General features: G+C 36.2%; 2 protein-coding genes and 1 pseudogene across 2 annotated transcripts; all 3 read left to right on the forward strand.

The window, feature by feature from the left end:
- The first annotated feature begins 411 nt into the window (after nt 1-411).
- LOC142605562 (ankyrin repeat-containing protein BDA1-like) lies at nt 412-2057 on the forward strand (annotated as a pseudogene).
- An 11928-nt stretch (nt 2058-13985) lies between these two features.
- LOC142608277 (ankyrin repeat-containing protein BDA1-like) lies at nt 13986-15803 on the forward strand. The gene is made up of 2 exons (XM_075780023.1): nt 13986-14718; nt 14833-15803. Exons 1-2 carry the CDS (start codon nt 14092-14094, stop codon nt 15556-15558), a joined length of 1353 nt encoding a protein of 450 aa, XP_075636138.1. The 5' UTR covers nt 13986-14091; the 3' UTR covers nt 15559-15803.
- Nucleotides 15804-20837: 5034 nt separating this feature from the next.
- LOC142608118 (ankyrin repeat-containing protein BDA1-like) lies at nt 20838-22755 on the forward strand. The gene is made up of 2 exons (XM_075779831.1): nt 20838-21573; nt 21793-22755. The coding sequence occupies exons 1-2, from the start codon at nt 20937-20939 to the stop codon at nt 22539-22541; spliced, it is 1386 nt and encodes a 461-aa protein (XP_075635946.1). The 5' UTR covers nt 20838-20936; the 3' UTR covers nt 22542-22755.
- The last annotated feature ends 589 nt before the right edge of the window (nt 22756-23344 follow it).

Here is a 23344-nt window from a genome sequence, read left to right on the forward strand (position 1 = left end):
AAAAAAGTAATTTCAATTGTGAATTCAAATTAGAACTAGTAACATCCTGCCATCTAAGACTTATTGTGAAAGTTTTGTGAAAATATTGTAGACGTAGAAATTCTCCAAAATTAACCCAAAAGCAAAATAAACTGAAAAACCTCTCTCTCTCAATTATAAGGAAGGCTACGATTTAAGGAAAGAGTAAAAAGATAGCACAATCTAAATCAAATAGAAACAATTAATATTTTAAATTAAAGCCAGCCCAACCCATGAAGGAATAAGAATTTAACACAAAGTGAAAGTTAATCAGGTGACTTCTTGAGGAGACCTCCCAAACCAAATAGCCGTACTATTGGCTTTGTTGGATGCAACACTACTTATTCAAGCCACACATCAAGAAGTTCATACCAAGGAAAACCATACCATAATATGTCAACTTCCTCAAATATGGATGAGAGAATTGAGAGGATGAAGCAGGCTGCTCAAAAATGGAAGTATTGATGCCTTTTACATCATAATTGAGGAGGATGTACAACTTTTGGAGTACATAGATAAGCTACCATTTGTTGATACTCCTTTACACATAGCAGCATATGCTGGGCACATCCCATTTGCCATGGAGCTGATGAGATTAAAGCCCTCATTTTCTAGGAAGCTTAATCCAAATGGGTTCAGCCCTATTCACCTTGCTCTACAAAATGGGCATGGCGAGCTCGTGCGTCGGCTTCTAGAGGTAGATGGGGAACTTTTCTGTGTAAAAGGAAGGGAGGGTATCACCCCCTTGCATTATGTAGCAGCAACAGATGATCACCTTTATCAATTGGAAAAATTTCTCGACTTCTGTCCACATTCTATTGAAGATGTGACAATTCGAAATGAGAATGCTTTGCATATTGCCTTGAAGTACGACAAGTTGGATGCTTTTATATGCTTGGTGCGATGGCTCCGAAAGAATTGGTCTCGACATTCAATATTGTGGGAGAGTAAAGTCCTGAACTGGAAGGACGAGAAAGGCAACACGCCATTGCACATTGCAGTACACAAAAATCAACCCAAGGCAAGCCCTCTACATTCCTCAAATATTTACGAACTAAAGAAACATTGCAAAGTTTGTGTTGTGAACATCCATATATAGTGATCAACTGTAGGATCATAATTAAGGGCTTAATGTCTAAAACTTATGCCAAAAAACCATTATCTTTTTGTGATTCGATAGCTTTGCAAATTGCTACAATGAATACATCACGATTAATTATTTTTGGTGTATCACTACATTTTGGCAGGCTGTGAAGAAGTTATTATTATATTCAGGTATTAATATATACGCTAAGAATTTAGAGGAGAAGACAGCAGGGGATATCTTGGTACAACAAAATCAAATAGAAAACCGTGAGATCAAGGCTATGCTACGGCGTGTTGGAGCTATTCGAGCTCCATCTCTTCCTAGAGTAACTTATTATGCACGTTACCTATGGTCCATGTTCTCACATGTTGAGAAAGCAAGAATGCATTGTCTTGGTCAATGGACTGAAATATCAGACGACAGGCGCAATATGCTTTTGGTGGTTGCTACACTTCTTATGACTGTCACCTATCAAGGAGTACTCAGCCCTCCTGGGGGACTTTGGCAAGATGACTACCATCCTGAACCCAATACCACATTACCGGCCACCAGAAAATTCAATTCAAGTGCTCCTATTCCAAACGAAGCAGGGACACCCGTTGATCTTCGAAATTGTCCTTTCTGGGTGTTCTTGTCATTAAATTCTTTGACATTTATGCTCTCATACTCAACAATTCTTCTTCTAATTCCAACCCAACGCATTTATCGAATAGTCCGCCTATCTCTTCTTTCCCTATCTGTTTGCTATATAGTTTCCTTGACCGTCATAATCCCAACTCGATTTTGGGAAATGTTTTGGTATGTTTCTATTGCCCTGTTTCTTTGTATCTTCCTTCTAAAGACTTCTGCTACTTGTGTAGCGTGGTCTTATAAGGCTTGTTTCTAATTTTCAAGCAACTCTACTCTAATTTACTCTCCCTTAATTCAAATGGACTATAAGAGATTGCAAGGTTCAATGCTAAGTCATTTGCTGATTTGTACATGGAGGAAGAATTGACAGGGGAATTTTTTATTTTTTTATTTTATATATAAGTAAGCCAAGCTTGGAGCTGTATGCATCTTAAATGTGTGTCAATATTTACTGTTTCCTTTCCCACTAAGAAATTTTAAGCGTAAAATTTAGCTAATGTTTCTAAGGCAAGTACCGAATGTCATTAGTGAATATAATGAATTTTGCAATAAAGCAATCTAGTTGCCATTGCATTATTTAAGTTTTGAATTTGTAATCCAAATGATGTTGCTTCTATGGCTTTAATGTGCGCAAAGCAGTCTTTGCATGATGAAAATTTTAATTATTGCATACATTAATATTTATATAAATATTTTTTTTATAAAAATAATGGAAAGAAAATGAGGACATGGTTGTCGATGTGACTCAATAGAAACATAACAACAATAAATGTTACCTTTAAAATTTAGGTATTATATAGATTTGTTCTCTCACTAAAAAAATTTGTGTATAAAATCTAGGTTATGGGGGGAGATCTTCCTCTTCCTCTTTTTGTATCTTTTTTTTTTCTATTTTCCAAACAAGCAATATATCATCTCTTCTTTTTAAAATGATAATAATATATGTTATCATCTGGATATTTCATGGTGCAATACTTGCGAAATAATACTAAATTGACTTTTTGTTATTAAGTTATCTATGTCAAATTCTTGTTCTCGTTACCATACACCCAAAAGATCGGCATTGATCATGTTACCAAAAAAAATTGGCAATGCCATTAGGATAGTTCAAAACACTAGTATTCTTGTGGGTTTTAGCTCAATTGATAAAATTTCTTATTATCGAATAAGAAATCTAAAATTTGAACCCATTTACAGTCAAACTAATCGGTGGCTTAGTCTAATAATAAAGAAGAATCATCATGAAGCTTGGACGTCATAGGTTACAATAGTATCATTTTTAATAATAAAAAAACACAAAAAAGCGCTAGTATCCTCATGTAATCCTAAATTAACTTGCATTGACTCAAAAATTAAATTTATCATCTTTTAAATTTAAAAGCGCTAGCTAATATCATCTTTTAGCTATATGGTGTTCCTTTGATTTCACGATGTATCATCAACATACACTTCTACCTCCATGTGTATCATATCATGATGCAACGTGGACCTAGACCTAGCAAAATGGTCAAGTTGATGGGGTTTGAGTTAGATCAAGTTTGAGTCCTAAATAGGTTGCAACCCTATGACCCTTATCTAGTCTTTTGAGGGCCAGCTCAATCTAGTATGGCATATATTTTTTTACATGCCAAAAAAAAAAAAAAAATTTTGATCATATTGGCTTTATATTCTTTTCAATACAAATAAGAGAATATATAAATATAGATTTTCCATTTTCACTGGGCTGTGTCCCATTAATAATTTGGAGTGGGTTGGAAAGATTTCAGAATTGTATAAGAGGATCAATTAGATTTAAGTGTTGCAGTGACAACATGTTAAATTTTTGAGTTTTTACATGATAATCGGGTGCATTATGTTGAAATTTCCGCCATCCAATAAAATTGAGCAAGTCTCAGTGATTATGCAGTATAAATATGTCATGTTTTATGTAAATAATTTTCTTGGGGAGGCTAAGCAGCCTTACTTGCAGTTGCAGTCCTGTCATTTGTTGCTCTTGCAACAAGAAGTAAGAAAAGTTTCTAACTTAAAATTAGAGACGGGCATAATTTTTAGGCCATATTGGATTTTGAGGTTCGGGTATCCACATGCATAATTTTTAGGTTCGGTTCGGTAACCTAAACTTGGGAGAAGGTATTTAGCATTAAATGATACCATGTTAGCGGTATCAAAATCTAATAAGTGTGAGACGTATCAGCAAAAAATAACTAACCTATTAACAATTGAAAGACATGTTAGTGAGTAGTTATTTTTACACACATGTCTCTCGTTTATTGAGTTTTGATACAGATGATGTGGTATCATTTGATACGAGATATTTTTTCCAAACCTGGCCCATGGTCATCAAGTCTTGCCTTTTAGCCTTAAATACGTAATTTTGAACCTGCCACTAAAGCATAAATGCTACTATGTACTTAAATGGGGGATGATGAACTTGAGTGGAAACTTCTTGAAACTTCTTATATACATGTCTGTAAGGTTGAAATTTATCAACTATTTTGTTGGCTTTATTCTGTGCCAATTTGCTTGTAATTCAGCACTTAGAAACCCTGTATTTAGGTGGGATTCATGTAAGGGTAGTGTGTGAGAGAGTGTGAAGAAATGCTCAAGATTGTGCAGTGAAGCAGGGACTTGTGGCTGGATCTCGCGGGTGGCTCGCAGCTTATAAGCTGCCAGATGATGCACACGAGAGAAGCATGTAGAGAAGATGAATAGTCACGCCAGCTGGAGCACTATAGGACAAAAAGTTCAGTCTGACCATTCTGTCTGCTCGCGGCTTGAACTCGCGACTTAGTCAAGTCGTGAGGCCAAGTCGACAGACAGCTCTATTTTGGAAAAATTGACTCTTCACATTCCTTTCTCTCTCCAGTATAAATACCCCTTATACCCACGAAATGTAGAGAGTTTCTAGAGAGAATTTTGAGAGAAAAACCCTAGAGAAAAACAAGATTGACTCATCCACAATCTTCACATAGAGAATCTTCAAATTCCTCTACTCTCTTCCTCTCTATTGTTACATCCTTGAGAGGCACATTACCAAAACCTTTTCTCACCATACCCACATCTGTGAGAATGCTGTTTGGTGCTTTGAAAATCAATTAGGAAGGGACCAATTTCATATTGGTTGATGCTATGGGTTATAGCGGAATCCGGTAAGCTAAAGAAGAAATAGGTTCGGCGCAACCTCGTTGGAGTAGGAGCTTGGATGACTTAGGTATACTGGGTAGATTAGGCTTGGAGGGTCTTCTGCTGTTCATGTATCCCAACTACATTCTTTAGTGGATTATTGACCGCTTGGAAGGCAGCAGAGAGGTTTTACGCCGAGGGCTTCGGTTTCCTCTTCGATAACACATCGTTGTATTGTCCTTGTGTTTGCACCTCTCTTACCTTAATCTTTGCCATTTAATTTTTGTTGTGGATGTGATTTTATTTGGTTTAGATTGTTTATTAATTCTGTTATTAGCTTATGTTCATTTTCCGCACATACTTTGTCTGATATTAAGCTTGAGTTGGTAATTTGTAATTTGGGGTCTAAACGTTTATAGGTGTTTTATACACATATTGAACTTTCAATTAGTATTAGAGCAGGTGCACTTGCTGTGGTTTAATTACCTAAGTGAGATCCTAGACCCCTTTGTTATGGAAAAGGCTATGCTGAATTGTGGTTTAAATGTTTGTGACAATGAACTCTTAAAGTTATTAAAAACAAAGAAACATTCTAGGATGTTTGTTCACATGCTGAAATATTTTGAAAATAAGAATCACATCTTACACAAGAGTCTATGTGAGTCTAACTCTTTGATTAAGAAGTATAAAAGAAGAAATAGAATATTGTGTGAGAACGTTGATAATCTGAAAAAGAAAATTCAATCTAACAAAAGCATGGTAAATGAAGATGAATTTCTGTTTGAGGGTTAAGAATGCTTATCCCATTGAAGGTATTTAATTCATGTTTATGGTATCTTGATAGCGACTGTTCTCGTTATATGACAGGAGATAAATCGCTGTTTAAGTCACTCAAAGAGAAGGTTGGTGACTATGTGACATTTGGCGATGGAAGTCATGCTCAAGTTCTTGGCAAAGGGATTGTTGAGATATCAGGATTACCTTTGTTGAAAGATGTCTTATACATCAAAGGGCTGAAGGCGAATCTCTTGAGTATCACTTAAATATGTGATGAAGACTTCCTTGTTCAATTCTCAAAGAAGGTGTGCATAATCATTGATGAAAAAGGGATTCAAGTCTTGGAGGGAAATAGGACTACCGATAATTGCTATGGGGTAGTTCCTACAGCACCCATTTCGTGCAGAAGTGCATGTGTTGACATGCTGGAACTTTAGCGTCACAGATTTAGGCATGCAAATTTTAAACAAGTAGCTAAAGTATCTAAACTAGAAGCAATTGAGGGACTTCCAAAGTTTGGAAAGGTGGAGAAGACTATTTGTGGTGCATGCCAAATGGGAAAGCAAACAAAGGCAAGTCATCATAAGGTGAATGTCGTCGCTACCTCACGTTGTTTAGAGCTCCTTCATGTTGACCTAATGGGGCCTACAAGAACTGAGAGTCTTGGAGGAAAGAGGTACATTATGGTCATTGTTGATGATTTCTCAAGATACACTTGGGTTGAATTTCTTAGAGAAAAATCAGAAGCATGTGAAAAATTGGAAATTCTTTGCGAGAGACTACAAAACGAGAAAGGGGTACCTATTGTCAAGATAAGGAGTGATCATGGCAAGGAGTTTGAGAATGCAAAATTTGAGTCGTTTTGTGAGAAAAATGGAATCAAAAAGGAATTCTCAGCCCCCAAAACTCCTCAACAAAATGGGTTGGTTGAAAGGAAGAATCGGGTGATTCAAGAAATGGCAAGAGTTATGCTACTAAACAAACAAATTCCTCAGAAGTTTTGAGGAGAAGCCATGAGCACCTCATGTCACATTGGTAATAGAATATTCTTCCGAGTGGGAACAAAGAAGAACGCTTATGAAATTTGGAATGGAAAGAAGCTGAGAGTGAAGTACTTCCGAGTGTTTGGAAGCAAGTGTTACATTCTAAATGATCGGGAGAATCTTCGAAAATTTGATGCAAAAAGTGATGAAGGCATTTTCCTTGGGTATTCTACTACTAGCCGGGCATATAGAGTTTTCAACAAGAAAACCAAGACGGTAATGGAGTCCATCAATGTAGAAATTGATGATTCTATAACAAAGGTAAAATGGTTGATGATGGAGTAGGACCAAGCACCAAAAAACCAACTGTTGGGATCGAAGCTCTTGATATAGAAGTTGAAGGACCTACACCGGAAAAGGAATCAACTCCCATGAATTCAAGAATGGAAACAAGATCAATGTCAAGAACATCAAGTCCTCTCACTCCTCCGGAAGTTCATCCTCCCATCTCCCGGAATGATGAGGTCTCTACATCAAAGAAGCCATCATTAAGAGTGATTAAGAACCATCCGGAGAGCAACATCATTGGATCTTTAAATGAAGGTCTTCGCCTTAGAAAGGGAAACATACTTCTGGCCAATCATGTAACATACCATTGCTATCTTGCCCAATTTGAGCCGAAAAAGGTAGAAGAAGCTCTCCAAGATGAAAATTGGGTTGAGTCAATGCATGAAGAGCTGAATCAACTTGTGAGAAATGATGTATGAGAACTTGCTCCAAGGCCTGAAAATTTTCATGTCATCGGCATCAAATGGATCTTTAAAAACAAGACAGATGAAGATGGAGAGATTATCTGGAATAAATCTCGATTAGTGGCTCAAGGATACACTCAAGTAGAAGGAGTAGACTTTGATGAATCCTTCGCTCCTGTAGCAAGACTTGAGTCTATTTGTATTCTTATGTCAATTGCATGTACTATGAACTTCAAACTCTATCAAATGGATGTAAAATGTGCATTTCTAAATGGATACCTGAATGAAGAAGTGTTTGTTGAACAACCCAAAGGATTTGAGGATCCTCACTTCCTTGATCATGTGTTGAGATTGAAGAAAGCTCTGTATGGCTTGAAACAAGCTCCTAGAGCTTGCTATGATCGACTTACCCATTACCTCCTAGATAGAGGATTCAAAAGGGGGTATGCCAACCGGACTTTATTTGTCAAAAATGATGAAGATTATCTTCTAGTGGCTCAAGTATATGTTGATGACATAGTATTTGGAGCAACTATTGATGATCGGGCTATAGAATTCTCTGAGGAGATGAAGAAAGAATTTGAGATGAGTATGGTGGGGGAGCTTACATTTTTCTTGGGTCTTCAAGTCAAACAAAAGAAGGAAGGCATATTCATTTCACAAGAAAAGTATGCTAGAAATATTGTCAACAAGTTTGGACTAGACTCCAAAAAGCATGCCTCCACTCCCATGAGTTTGTCCATGAAGTTGAATGTTGATTCTTCTAGAGTAGAAGTGAGTCTGACCTTGTATAGGAGTATCATTGGGAGTTTACTCTATCTTACAGCTAGTAGATCGGATATTGCATTTAGCGTTCGTGTTTGTGCTAGATATCAAGCTGCTCCAAAGGAATCCCATCTGACTGCAGTGAAGTGAATCATACGATATATCAATGGAACTCCAGATTATGGGTTGTGGTATTCAAAGGACTCGAATGCTTGTCTTGCTGGTTATTTAGATGCAGACTGGGCTGGAAGTGTGGATGATCGAAAGAGTACTTCAGGAGGTGCTTCTACCTTGGTAACAACCTTGTCTCTTGGATGAGTAATAAACAAAACTCTGTGTCTCTCTCTACAGCTGAAGCTGAATACACAGCCACTGGAAGTTGCTGCACACAACTCCTTTGGATGAAGAAGCTTCTTCATGACTATGGGATTCCTCAAGATCCAATGTGTATTTTCTGTGATAACACCAGTGCCATAAATCTCTCCAAGAACCCAGTTCAACATTCAAAGTCAAAACACATAGAGATACGCTACCCTTCATCTGAGATTTGGTGGAAGATAAAGTTGTGTGTCTTGAGTTCATACACACTGACAATCAAAAGGCGAACATCTTTACCAAACCTCTCGATGGTCCACGGTTTGAATCACTCCGTAAGACCATTGGTGTTGGTAGAATTCCTTGAAACTCTTGTGTGTTGTGTGTTCTTCCTCTCTAATTTATCCTTTATAGAACACACACTACTTTGTTGGCTATTTGTATAACATGTTCTATTTGTTTTCTATTTTCTTTAAATTTTTTACATTGTTTTTGATCAATTGTTTCTTGTTTTTGTGTCAAAAATCCAAAAACATATAAAAAGTAGAAAATCCTAAAAGTTTGATCGTCTTTGTTGAGTTTTGTCTCAAAACATGTTTTGCCTTGTACCTTTGTACTAATGGCCTTGTGCTTCTACGAGCATAGCTTGTTCCTTATGCACTCATATCATTGTGGGAGAAGTCTTGACATCTATGTGACTGTTGTAAATAGATCTTCAAACTTGTCATGAATGATTAGTGAATGGTTTTGTTGATCTTGTGACATGCATAGACTTGTGCCTATATATCATCCCACTCTTTTATTTATTGTTTTTGCTTAAAAGAGCTCACCAAATGTAAATCTCCAAATGAAAAGAGATATTGAGCTGCAAAAGGCTGTTGCACATACTAGTATTTGACTAGGAAAAAGGGAAAGCGACCTTTATAAAAATTGTATGATGCCCGAAAGACTAAAGGCTATCTTATCAATTGAAATATCAAAATTTCTAGCATCGATCTCACAATGAGATGTATTGATTCAAAAGGATCAAATGATATGATGTATATAGAGCAAAATGAAAAGCTTCAATCTTATGCTATCAAGTTTTGTGGGAGGTAATATATGCATACTTCTATAATTGAGATGGGTCACATTATCTAGTGCTAATTGTGTATGTCTTGGTTGAATTGATCATTGAAGCTTCACATTGGACTAAGGACTATCTCATCTTTGGTACCCACACACATCACACATGTCTATGTTCGTTGAATGCCATATTCATTTGTGTGATTGTACTTGATTAAATGTGTTTTTCACATGCTCAATTTTTGTTGATCAAACATAAAAAGATTTTTGAGTATTTTAGTTTTTTTTTTTTGGAAAGTATTTTGTATTTGCTTAATTGTCAAAAATTTATGAAACAGTGTTGCCCTGTTTTGGCGACTCAGTCGCGGTTTGGTCCAGACACATGCCCCAGTCGCGAGCCCATACAGAGATTTCTCGCGACTCACTAGAGGGTAAATGTCCCAGTCGCGAAATATACTTAGAATTTTTTTTCAAAATCTGGGTTTTTGAGTTTCTCGCGACTTGATGTGGCGACTTGTTCGCGAGTGGAGGGTCGAGTCGCGAGTGTGATACAGAAGTTTTCGCGGCTCCCTTCGCAACTCTCTCATGGGTGGAACTTCCAGTCGGGACAAACACTTAGAAATTTTTTTCAAACTTTTGTTCTAAGGTGTTTGGCGACTTGATATAGTGACTTGCACGCGACTTAACTCAGTTGCAAAAATCGCATGACTTTTCAGAATGAAAGTTTTTTTTTAGAAATGGTTTCAAAAGCTTTTCATTTTTTCCCTCACATCTCGTGTCTTTTCGTCTTCCCTTCTTTCAAAAACACTGTGTTCTCACACAAATTCTCCATATTCTTCCTCACTTGTACACCAATCTTCAAGAAAAGGTATGGGTTCCGTTTCTCTCTCATTGTATTTCACTTTTCTTGCCTTAGTTTTCTTGGATTGGGTATCCTTGTTGATCTCCGTGCCTTTAATGTGTGAATATGGGTATTGGTTGATTTAAATTGATTGTTGTATGGGTTGTGTTGGATATGCGTCATCCATCAGATGATGAGTCTCCCTACACGAAGCCTAGTCCAATCAACATTCGTACACTCAATGCTAGCATTCGACATAGTCGGAAGGGAATCAAGACAGAGGCTTTAGCATCTCATAATGGTTCTCGCACCAGCTCCTCCTATGATGAGAAGTTAGACAACATTTTGACATCCGTCCATGACATAAGCACTAAGATGTCAGGACTAGTCTCTCTTCTGCACCATCACACCATTCGTTGTGATACGAAGTTCACTTCTATCCAAACCCAATTAGATCAAATTCAAAGGAAGCTAGAGGACGTTGAGGACTAGCTATTCCATGACAAAAAGGGGGAGATGATGCTGATAGGGGGAGAAAGAGCTTGATCAAAGGGGGAGCATTGATGTTTGACATGTTGCTTTATTTTATCATACATCAGGACTTACTTTGTGTATCTTAACTTTCTGCTTTATGCTTTTCTTTATGTTCTGTTTTGTACCCATGTTGCTTTTGTAAGCTTTTAAGGTTTGTTTTCTTTGTTTTGTAGGCTTTTATGGTTTGTACCATGCTTATGCAGCCTTTATGTTTTTGTACCTATACTTTGTAGTTTATGTACTTGATGATATGCTATGCACTACTTTAAGTACATCACTCTTGTGCCCTAGTAGGATCTTATTCCTAGATGCATGTACTTCATGTATTGTGCATTGGTTGAGTGTTGGACATGCAAATGATACTTTGCATTTAAGCTTAATAGCTTGCATGTCCGGATGTTCATTCCAAGTGTGAATGAGCATTGTGGTCACTATTTTATAGTGATTGCTTGTATGGTCAAGCCTTAGTTTATTACTTTACTCCTTTTTGCTTGATCACATTGTGCTTGCCTCATATGCATTACAAGTTTTTCTGCATACAATGATCATATTATGTTGTTGTGTTTCAAAAAACACTTGTACTTATGATTCAAGAGCTACACAGATTCTAGAGTTAGGTGTGAGTGAGTTTTGTTCAACTGTTCCCAACTCACATGTTAAGTCTAGAGTTTGTTTTAGGGTTTTGTCATGGAATAGCCAAAGGGGGAGATTGTAAGGTTGAAATTTATCAACCATTTTGTTGGTTTTATTCCGTGCCAATTTGCTTGTAATTCAGCACTTAGAAACACTGTATTCAGGTGGGATTCATGTAAGGGTAGTGTGTGAGAGAGTGTGAAGAATTGCTCAAGATTGTGCAGTGAAGCAGGGACTCGCGGCTGGATCTCGCCGGTGGCTCGCTGCTTGTAAGCCGCCAAATGATGCACACGAGCGAAGCATGCAGAGAAGATGAACAGTCATGTTAGCTGGAGCACTGTAGGACAAAAAGTCCAGTCTGGCCATTCTGTTTGCTCGCGGCTTGAACTCGCGACTCAGTCAAGTCGTGAGGCCAAGTCGCCAGATAGCTCTGTTTTGGAAAAACTGACTCTTCGCATTCCTTTCTCTCTCCAGTATAAATACCCCTTATACCCACGAAATGTAGAGAGCCTCTAGAGAGAATTTTGAGAGAAAAACCCCAGAGAAAAACAAGATTGACTTATCCACAATCTTCACATAGAGAATCTCCAAATTCCTCTACTCTTTTCCTCTCCATTGTTACATCCTTGAGAGGTACATTACCAAACCTTTTCTCACCATACCCATATCTGTGAGAAGGCTGTTTGGTGCTTTGGGAAGCAGTTAGGAAGGGACCAATTTCATATTGCTTGATGCTATGGGCTATAGCGGAATTCGGTAAGCTAAAGAAGAAATAGGTTCGGCGCAACCTCGTTGGAGTAGGAGCTAGGAGGGCTTAGGTACACTGGGTAGATTAGGTTTGAAAGGTCTTCTGCTGTTCATGTATCCCAACTACATTCTTTAGTGGATTATTGACCGCTTGGAGGGCGGCGGAGAGGTTTTACGCCGAGGGCTTCGGTTTCCTCTTCGATAACACATCATTGTGTTGTCCTTGTGTTTGCATCTCTCTTACCTTAATTTTTGCCATTTAATTTCTGCTGTGGATGTGATTTTATTTGGTTTAGATTGTTTATCAATTTTGTTATTAGCTTATGTTAATTTTCCGCACATACTTTGTTTGATATTAAGCTTATATTGGTAATTTGTAATTTGGGGGTCTAAACGTTCATAGGTGTTTTATACACATAATGAACTTTCAATGTCGAACTTGAAGTAATTCCCTTTTTGACTGAAAACGTAGAGAAGTAATTCACTTAAGTTGGTTTTGTTCCAAAACTTTTAGACTTCCATTCCAATTTTTGTGCCTATGCTTAACTTGAGAAGAACCACCTAAAACTCTTTAATTCTTTTTCAACTTTTGTGCCTATACCTAACGTGAGAACCATTTGATACTCTTTAATTTTTTTTTTTGGGATTAAATGGAAGCCTCCTGTCTAATCCCTTGTCACATAAATATGATGAACATCTTATAACTATTGAAATGCAGATTGTTTGTTTATTAAAAAAAGCTATCACATGAAAAGAAAAGAAAAAAGTACAACAAAAATGATGATTCCAATTTTTGTGCCTATACCTAACGTGAGAAGAACCACCTAAAACTCTAATTCTTTTTCAACTTTTGTGTCTATTCCTAACGTGAGAACCATTTGATACTCTTTATTTATTTTTTTGGATTAAATGGAAGCCTCCTGTCTAATACCTTGTCATATAAATATGATGAACATCTTCTAACTTTTAAATGCGGATTCTTTGTTTGTTACAAAAGCTATCACATGAAAAGAAAAGGAAAGAAAAGAAAAAAGGTACAACAAAAATGATGAAGCTTTTGAATTTTTCTCAACCATGCATATCCAAAACCATTGGCCACAACAAAATTCACACATTGTCAGATAATCAGGTGCGCTTTCAGCAAATGGAGGAGCGGTTTGATGTGTATCAGAGCAGCTCATCGCCTTAGTCATCGTAGATCAGTCTAAAAAGCACCGACCAAATCCACAAGGAGGAAGAGTATGGTCTTAAGGATGAGAAAAATGATTTAGAAGAAGAAAACTTGTTTCTAATATGTTTAGAACATGCTGCAGCAAGAGGCAAATTGGAGAAACAATTGCTATCATGAATCATCAGAGCCGTGCCCACATTCCATCAATTGGTATCATAGTCACGCTACGCTCCATTGATAGTTCTTAAAACCTCATACCAAGCATTACTTGAAAGGATATGAAAAATATTTAAAATAAGTCTTACCAAAATATAGGTAGATCTCAATAGTAATACAAAATACCCTCTCAAAAACCAAACGCAAAATAAACCAAAAAACCTCTCTCTCGAATATAAGAAAGGCTATAATTTAAGGAAATAGTAAAAGTGAGCTAAATTATACTACTATAATCTAAATCAAAACTCCAAATTAAAGCCAGCCAAACCAGTGAAGGATAAGAATTTTACACAGTGAAAGTTAATTAGGTGACTTGTTGAGGAGACCTCCCAAACCAGATAGGACTATGCCGTACTATTGGCTTTTTTGTATGCGGCACTACTTATTCAAGCCACACATCAAGAAGTTCACACCAAGGAAAGCCATACCATAATATGTCAACTTCCCCATATATGGATGAGAGAATTGAGAGGATGAATCAGGCTGCTCAACATGGAAATATTGATGCCTTTTACATCATAATTCAGAAGGATGTAAAACTTTTGAAGCACATCGATAAGCTACCATTTGTTAATAGTCCTTTACACATAGCTGCATATGCTGGGCACATCCCATTTGCCATGGAGCTGATGAGATTAAAGCCCTCATTCTCTAGGAAGCTTAATCCAGATGGGTTCAGCCCCATTCACCTTGCTCTACAAAATGGGCATGGTGAGCTGGTGTGTCGGCTTCTAGAAATTGATGGGGAACTTTTCCGTGTCAAAGGAAGGGAGGGTATTACCCCTTTGCATTATGTAGCAGCAACAGAATGTCACCTTGATCGATTGGAAAAATTTCTCGAATTCTGTCCCCATTCTATTGAAGCTGTGACAATTCGAAATGAGAATGCTCTGCATATTGCCTTGAAATATGACAAGTTGGAGGCTTTTAGACTCTTGGTGCGATGGCTCCAAAAGAATTGGTCTCAAAATTCCATATTGTGGGAGAGTAAAGTCCTGAACTGGCAGGATGAGAATGGCAACACGCCATTGCACATTGCTGTGTACAAAAATCAACCCAAGGCAAGCCCTCTCCATTCCTCAATTATTTAAGAACTAAAGAAACGTTGTAAAGTTTGCAAATTGCTACTAATTAATACATCATGATTGTTTTTGGTGTATCACTACATTTTGCAGGCTGTGAGGAGGTTATTATTATATTCTGGTGTCAATATATTCGCTAAGAATTCAGAGGGTAAGACAGCAGGGGATATCTTGGCACAACAAAATCAAATAGAAAACCGTGAGATCAAGTTAATGCTACAGCGTGTTGGAGCTTTACGAGCTCCATCTCTTCCTAAGGTAACTTTTTATGCACGTCATCTATGGTCCATGTTCTCATCTCTTGAGAAAACAAGAATGCATTGTATTGGAGAATGGACTCAAATATCAGACGACAGGCGCAATATGCTTTTGGTGGTTGCTACACTGCTTATGACTGTCACCTATCAAGGAGTACTCAGCCCTCCTGGGGGACTTTGGCAAGATGACTACCTTCCTGAGCCCAATACCACATTACCGGCCATCAGAAAATTCAATTCAAGTGCTCCTATTCCAAACGAAGCAGGGACACCCATTGATCTTCGAAATTTTCCTTTTTGGGTGTTCTTGTCATTAAATTCTTTGACATTTATGCTCTCATACTCAACGATTCTTCTTCTCATTCCAAAACAACGCATTTATCAAATAGTCCGCCTATCTCTTCTTTCCCTATCTGTTTGCTATATAGTTTCCTTGACCGTCATAATCCCAACTCGATTTTGGGAAATGTTTTGGTATGTTTCTATTGCCATGTTTCTTTGTATCTTCCTTCTAAATACTTCTGCTACTTGTGTAGCGTGGTCTTATAAGGCTTGTCTCTAATTTTCGGCAAACTCTACTCTCTTTTACTCTCTTTCAATTCAAACAGACCTTAAAAGACTGCAAGGTTCAATGCTAAGTCGTTTGTTGATTCGTTCATGGTAGAAGAATTGATGGGGAAATTTTTATCTTATTTTATTTTTATATATATAAGCCAAGCTTGGAGCTGTATGCATCTTGAACACGTGTCAATTTTTATTGTTTCTTCTCCCATTAAGAAATTTTGAGTGTAAAATTTAGCTATTGTTTCTAACACAAGTACCGAATGTTATCAGAGAATATAATGTATTTTGCAATAAAGCAAAATAGTTGCCATTGCATTATTTAAGTTTTGAATTTGTAAATCAAATTTGTAATCCAAAAGATGTTGCTTCTATGGCTTTAATATGTACAAAGCAGTCTTGGCACAATGAAAATTTTAATTAAATTTAAGGCCAAAATACAAAAGCTTCTACTTGGCATTGGGTCAGTTGCGAAAACAATCCCAGTGTTTCGATTCTTCCTTACAACTTCTTGATGTTTTATATCCATCAAATTAACCCTTGACCTTGAGACTAACTTCTGTCACCTCTTATGGACAAAAACATCACTCGACAACAATGAAAATTCACCAACTAACTCATGCTACCATGATTGATGTAGAACAGACCGCCATGGCCTTTCCGGACTCTTATGTGCGCTTGAAATTATCGCGCAAAGCAAAAAAACACTAGTAGAAATCATGGGCCTTGGAGTCAGAATCGCATGAAATTTGGTAGACTAAAGCGAAACGACATTCTGAGTAATAGTCGTTGCTTTGTTATGATGTACTCCTGAAAATGACGAATTCCTTTATTTAGGCCCTGAAATCTGCAGTTTTGCAGTTTATAGTAATTTTTGTTTCCTTAATAACTTTTTGCTCAAAAGTCAGAATAAGGTCTTGCTTATTTTGGGACGACCCTTAAGGTCAGTAGTTTATGATTTTGCATTTAACTCATTTTTGCCATTTTTGGTAAATTTCGGTTTTTGTCACCTAATCGCGTAATTAGTGTGAATTAGGGTTTCAAACGTTTTTTCCAATATTTATATGTTTTGTAGTCGTCAGAGGCAAATCAAAATATTATCAATAAACACAGACTTTTGTAAAATTTTTTCTTTGGTGGATTCCAGTTTATCTTCTTGTGGATTCAAGGAAACCCCTTGTGGATTCAAGGAAACCCCTTGTGGATTCGAGGTTTACTATCAGAAGCTAATAATTTAGTTTTTGTTCCATCAAGAGAGCATCATGTGTGCTTTCTTCAAGCTTCCGTGACATCAATGATGGTCATATTCCTAATTTACATTACTACTACCCTTATTTTGCTATATTGCTTCATTGACAGTCATACTATTTTTGGTTGACCTATTCTTCTTCTTCTTTTTTTTTTTTTTAATAATTTTATTTTTTTATTTTTATTTTTGGCAAAAATACAAAACTGACCCTCTAAGTCTTTTTTATTTTAGTCATCTACTTTTCAGTTTTGTCATTTCAGTCCTCTAACTTTCAATTGTTGTCAATTTGGTACTCCGTTAAACTCCAATTTTGTCCTGCCGTTAATTGAGCCAAAACGATGTCGTTTTAGCTTTTATTATTATTATTTTAATAAATTTCAGAATTTAAAGAAATTAAAAAAAACTGATATTAAAAAAAAATTTCAAATAAAATGCCGAAAACTTCAGGGATTGGATCGGGTGGGGTCGAGGAGGAGGAGGAGTCAGGTTCGAAGATCAGGCACCATGAGCCAGGGTCAAGCTTGTCCTCGGACTTGTGAGGCGAGTTGAACTCGGAGCCGAACTCGTCCCACTCAGACAAGTCATGGAGAGGGGTGGGATCGGGCGAGTTGTCGGAGGAGGATGAGGTGGCGTCTTTGAGATCATCTTGAGAGAGAACGAGATGAAAGGGCGAGTGGTGAGTGAGAAAGGGTAGAGAGAGAATTAGGAGAGAGAGTATGAGGTTTTTGGTTGCGATACTCATTGTCTTGATTGATCGATGATGTTGATTGTTGAAGCAGAAGGGAGAGAAGGAAGAAGAAGAAGAAGAAGAAGAAGAAGAAGTAGAAGAGAGAATGGGGAATTTTGAAAACTGGTGAGGGTGGGAGGGGATGGAGGCCATCACAGTGTCTGCAATGGAGTCTAGCATAGAGTCTTTTGAGATAAGGGTGGGAGGGTATTTTGGTGTCTGGAGTCCAGCATAGAGTCACAGTGTTTGCAATGGAGTCCTCGGTGTTTTTTTTATTTATTATTTTCTTTAAATTCCGATTTCTTTTTTTAAAAGAGTCAAAATGACATCATTTTAGCTCAATTAATGGCAAGACATAACTGGAGTTTAACGGAGTACCAAATTGATAACAATTGAAAGTTAGAGGACTGAAATGACAAAACTGAAAGTTAAAGGACTGAAAGGAAAAAGACTGAAAGTTAGAGGGTCAGTTTTGCATTTTTTCCTTTATTTTTTATTTTTATTTTTTTTATTTTACAAACTATCTACAATATCTTGATTGATAAGTTCTTTGTTCAAAACACTAGTATTCTAGTGGGTTTTAGCTCAACTGATAAAATTTCTTATTGTTGAATATGATTTCTAGAATTCGAACCCATTTACACTCAAACTAATCAATGGCTTGATCAAGTTCGAGTCCTAAATAGGTTGCAACCCTATGACCCTTATATAGTTCTTTGAGGGTCAGGTCAATCTAGTATGACATATTTTTTTACATGCCAAAATTAAAAAATAAAATTGATCATATAGTGGCTTTATATATTCTTTAAGAGAACAAATAAATATAGATTTTCTGTTTTCATTGGGCCGTGTCCCATTGATGATTTGGAGTGGGCTAGAATGATTTCAGAATCGTATGAGAGGATTAATTAGATTTAAGTGTAGTAGTGACATGTTAAATTTTTTAGTTTTTACATGATAATTGCATGCATTATGTTGAAACTAGCTTGTAATCCAATGCATATGCATAGATACAGTTAAAGATATACAATAAGATGCATAATATAATTTTTATATATATATATATATATATATAATTTAAATACTATTGATAGTCATTTTTATATTTTTTTAACTCTTTAAAAAAATGTGTAAAGATGTTATTAGTTATAAAATGTAAATTGTCAATTTTTTATTTATTATTGTGAAGAACGTTTTTTTTTTTTACGATTCATTTATTCTAAATTCTTTGGTTTTTGTACTTAATAACTTATTTGGATGAATATTTATGATGTGATCCCACATTTGATTTTAAAATTAAGAAATAAATCTCTTTAAGAATATATAATTTAGGACACATGATGCAAAATTGTAATTATAATTTAGAATTATAATTTGAGTTTCTCTCAGTTTCACCTATTATATATATATATATATATATATATATATATATTTATATATTCACCATCCAATAAAATTGAGCAGGTCTCAGTAATTAGGCAGTATAAATATTTCATTTTATGTAAATAATTTTCTTGTGGAGGCTAAGCAGCCTTACTTGCAGTCCTGTCGGTTGTTGCTCTTGCAGCAAGTAATTAAGGTTTGAATGGAAAAGTTTCTAACTTAAAATTATAGTTCTCTCTCTCTCTCTCTCTTTCTCAGATTCGGGTCAAGTCTGGATATCCATGGGCATGAAATTTGGGTAGGTATCAGTTACGGGCATAATTTTAGGCCAGGTTCGGGTAACCCAAACCTGGCCCATGGTCATCTAAGTCTTGCTTCTTAGCCTTAAATATGTAATTTTGAAGCTGCTACTAAAGCATAATTGCTACTACTTAAATGGGGGATGATGAAATTGAGTGAAAACTTCTTAAATACATGTTGAACTTGAAGTAACCCTTAAGTTGGTTTTGTTCCAAAACTTTTAGAATTCCATTCCAATTTTTGTGCCTATACTTAACGTGAGAAGAACCACCTAAAACACTTTAATTCTTTTTCAACTTTTGTGCCTATACCTAACGCGAGAACTTCCATTTCCAACTTTTGTGTCTATACCTAACGTGAGAACCATTTGATACTCTTAATTTGTTTTTGGATTCAATGGAAGCCTCCTGTGTCTAATCCCTTGTCATATAAATATGATGAACATCTTATAACTTTTGAAATGCGGATTGTTTGTTCCTTAAAAAAATTATCACATGGAAAGAAAAGAAAAGAAAAAAAGTACAACAACAAAAAGATGATGAAGCTTCTGAATTTTCTCAACCACGCATATCCAAAATCATTGGCCACAACAAAATTCACACATTATTAGATAATGAGGTGCACTTTCAATGGATAGAGGAGCGGTTTGATGTGTATCAGAGCAGCTCACCACCTTAGTCATCGTCAACCAGCCTAAAAAACGCCAACAAAATCCACAAGGAGGAAGAGTATGGTCTTAAGGATGAGAAAAATGATTTAGAAGAAGAAAACTCCTTTCATAATACATATAGAACATGCAGCACGAGGCAAATCGGACATCAATTATTATATCATCAGAGCCATACCCACGTTACATCAATTGGTATCATAGTCACGCTACACTCCGTCAATAGTTCTCAAACCTCATACCAAGCATTACTAGAAAGGATCTTAAAAATATTAAAAATAAATAAATAAGTCTGATAAAAAACATAGGTAGATCACAATAGTAATACTCAATACCCTCTCAAAATCCAAACGGAAAATATTTTTGTACGTGGTACTTAGTTTGTGTTTGATTCAGATTATATGTATGATTCGATTTGATATAAAAATGTTATGTTTTTAACTAGAGGTTTTTTGAGACTTAATCCATGGAGCGGAAGCTTGGGCCCATTGTAAATATGTTGTGTGGGAGATAAATACTATTGTTTTAGATTAGTGTTGTTTTAGAAAGAAAAACTGCACTACAACATCTTATATATTTTCCTTTAAAATAGTGAAATCATTGCAACTTTGTAGACATGGGTAAATTACTGAATCACATAATTTTTTTTATTTTATTGTGTGATTGTCTGGAGTGTGTTATTTTTCTATATGTATTTCATTTCTCACCGATTTGGAAATTCATGTATATTCCCATCAAAATAAACCAAAAAACCTCTCTCTCTCTCTCTCTCATATAAGGGAGAGGCTATGACTTAAGGAAATAGTAAAAGATAAACTATACCACTATAAAGTTGGCAGGCCTGACGTGGGGCACAATCTAAATCAAATTAAAGCCAGCCAAACCAGTGAAGAAAAATAATAATTTAACACACTGAAAGTTAATTAGGTGACTTGTTGAGGAGACCTCCCAATCCAAATAGGACTAAGCCGTACCATTGGCTTTGTTGTACGCGGCACTACTTATGCAAGCCACACATCAAGAAGTTCATACCAAGGAAAACCATAACCTAATATGACAATTTTCTCAAATATGGATGAGAGAATTGAGAGGATGAGGCAGGTTGCTCAACAAGGAAATATTGATGCCTTTTACCTCATAATTCAGGAGGATGTAAAACTTTTGGAGCACATGGATAAGCTACCATTTGTTGATACTCCATTACACATAGCTGCACATGCTGGGCACATCCCATTTGCCATGGAGCTGATGAGGTTAAAGCCCTCATTTTCTAGCAAGCTTAATCCTGATGGCTATAGCCCTATTCACCTTGCTCTACAAAATGGGCATATCACGCTGGTGCGTCGGCTTGTAGAGGTTGATGGGGACCTTGTCCGTGTCAAAGGTAGGGCGGGTATCACTCCTTTGCATTATGTAGCAGCAACAGAAACAGATGATCACCATGATCTATTGTTAGATTTTCTCAAAGCCTGTCCCACTTCTATAGAAGATGTGACAGTTCAAAACGAGAGTGCTCTGCATATTGCCTTGAAATATGACAAGTTCGAGGCTTTTACAAAGTTGGTGCGATGGATGAGAAGGAATTGGTCTCAAAACCCCATATTGTGGGAGAGTAAAGTACTCAACAGGAGGGACGAGCAAGGTAACACGGCATTGCACATTGCAGTATCCAAAAATCAACCCAAGGCAAGTCCTCTCCATTCTTACGTACTAAAGAAATACCATAAAGTTTGTGTGGTGAACATCTATATATGGTGTTAATGTCTAAAACATGCCAAAAATTCATTATCTTGTAATGATTCACTGACTTAGCAAATTGCTAGTAATCATGATTTTTTTTCCTTCTTCAATCGTAATTTAAAAAGAAAAAAAAAAAGCTTATGTATTTAGATTGACATTGTGCAGGCAGTGAGGCAGTTACTATATTCTGGTGTTGATGTAAACATTAAGAATTTAGAGGATAAAAAAGCAGGGGACATCTTGGCACAACAAACTCAAGTAGAAAATAGTAAGATCAAGGGTATGCTATGGCGTGCTGGAGCTTTACCATCTTCATCTATTTCTCGAGTTTCTTATTATGCACAATACCTATGGAATATATTCTCAAGGCTTGAGAAAGCAAGATTACATTTTAATAGTGAATGGATTGAAATATCAGACGACAGACGCAACGTGCTTTTGGTGGTTGCCACACTGCTTTTGACTGTCACCTATCAAGGAGTACTAAGCCCTCCTGGGGGACTTTGGCAAGATGATCATAGTCCTGGAGCCAATCAAACCAATACCACATTTCCGGCCATTAGAAAATTCAATTCAAGTGCTCCTCTTGAAAACGAAGCAGGGACACCCATTGGTCTCAGAAACTTTCCTTTTTGGGTGTTCTTGTCGTTAAATTCATTGACATTTATGCTCTCATACTCAACAATTCTTCTTCTCATTCCAACCCAGCACATTTATCGAATAGTCCGCCTATCTCTTATTTCCCTATCTATTTGCTACATAGTTTCATTGACCGTCATAATCCCAACTCGATTTTGGGAAATCTTTTGGTATGTTTCTACTGGCCTGTTTGTTTGTATCTTCCTACTAAATTCTTCTGCTACTTGTGTAGCATGGTCTTATAATATTACTCTAAAAGACTGCAAGGTTCAATGCTAAGTTGATTGCTGATTTGTTCATGGAGGAAGAATTTATGGGACAAAAAATATATAAATAAGCTAAGCTTGGAGCTTTATGCATCTTAATTAGTGTGTCAATTTTTACTTTTGTTTCCTCTCCCACTAAGAAATTTTCAGTGTAAAATTTAGCTTATGTTTCTAAGGCAAGTACCCAATGCTAACAGTGTAAATAATGTATTTTGCAATAAAACAATCTAGTTGCCATTGCATTATTTATATTTTGAATTTGTGAATCAAATTTGAAATCCAAGCGATGTTGCTTCTATGGATTTAACATGTACAAAGCAGTTTGAGGCCAAAATGCAAATCACTTGGTTTTTGCTTAAATGCAAAAACACTCCTGGAGTTTTTTTTTTTTTGTTTTTGTTTTTTTGAGAATCACACTCCTGGAGTTCTGATTCTTCCTTACAACTCATTGTTTTTATACCTATCAAATTGACCCTGATTTTGAGATTAACTTTTGTTACCTCTTATGGACAGAAAAATAATGTGACAATGAAGATTTACCAACTCTTGCCACCGGTCACGTAATAGTCATATTCCTGATTTACATTACTACGATTATTTTGCTATATTGCTTCATTGACCTATTCTTCTATTTTTTTTGTGGTTCTTTTTTTCATGGTTCTTTTTTTCCTTTTTTTTTTAATTTTAATTTTTTTATTTATGAACTATCATCAATAACATGATTGATAAGTTATTATTAGTTTTAAAAATGAGTAAAGACATAATTTATTATTTAATATATTAATATTTATATACATATTTTTTGAAGAAATGATG

This window comes from Castanea sativa, chromosome 8 (genome assembly GCF_040712315.1).
Source record: "Castanea sativa cultivar Marrone di Chiusa Pesio chromosome 8, ASM4071231v1".
Classification (NCBI taxonomy): Eukaryota; Viridiplantae; Streptophyta; class Magnoliopsida; order Fagales; family Fagaceae; genus Castanea; species Castanea sativa.

What these genes read in the sequence shown, in the direction of transcription:
- LOC142608118 (XM_075779831.1), top strand. Translation starts at nt 20,937, where the DNA reads ATGACAATTTTCTCAAATATGGATGAGAGAATTGAGAGGATGAGGCAG. An exon ending in CAAAAATCAACCCAAGGCAA is followed by an intron (nt 21,574 to 21,792) that starts GTCCTCTCCATT and finishes TTGTGCAGGCAG; the next exon opens with TGAGGCAGTTACTATATTCT.
- LOC142608277 (XM_075780023.1), top strand. Translation starts at nt 14,092, where the DNA reads ATGTCAACTTCCCCATATATGGATGAGAGAATTGAGAGGATGAATCAG. An exon ending in TGTACAAAAATCAACCCAAG is followed by an intron (nt 14,719 to 14,832) that starts GCAAGCCCTCTC and finishes TACATTTTGCAG; the next exon opens with GCTGTGAGGAGGTTATTATT.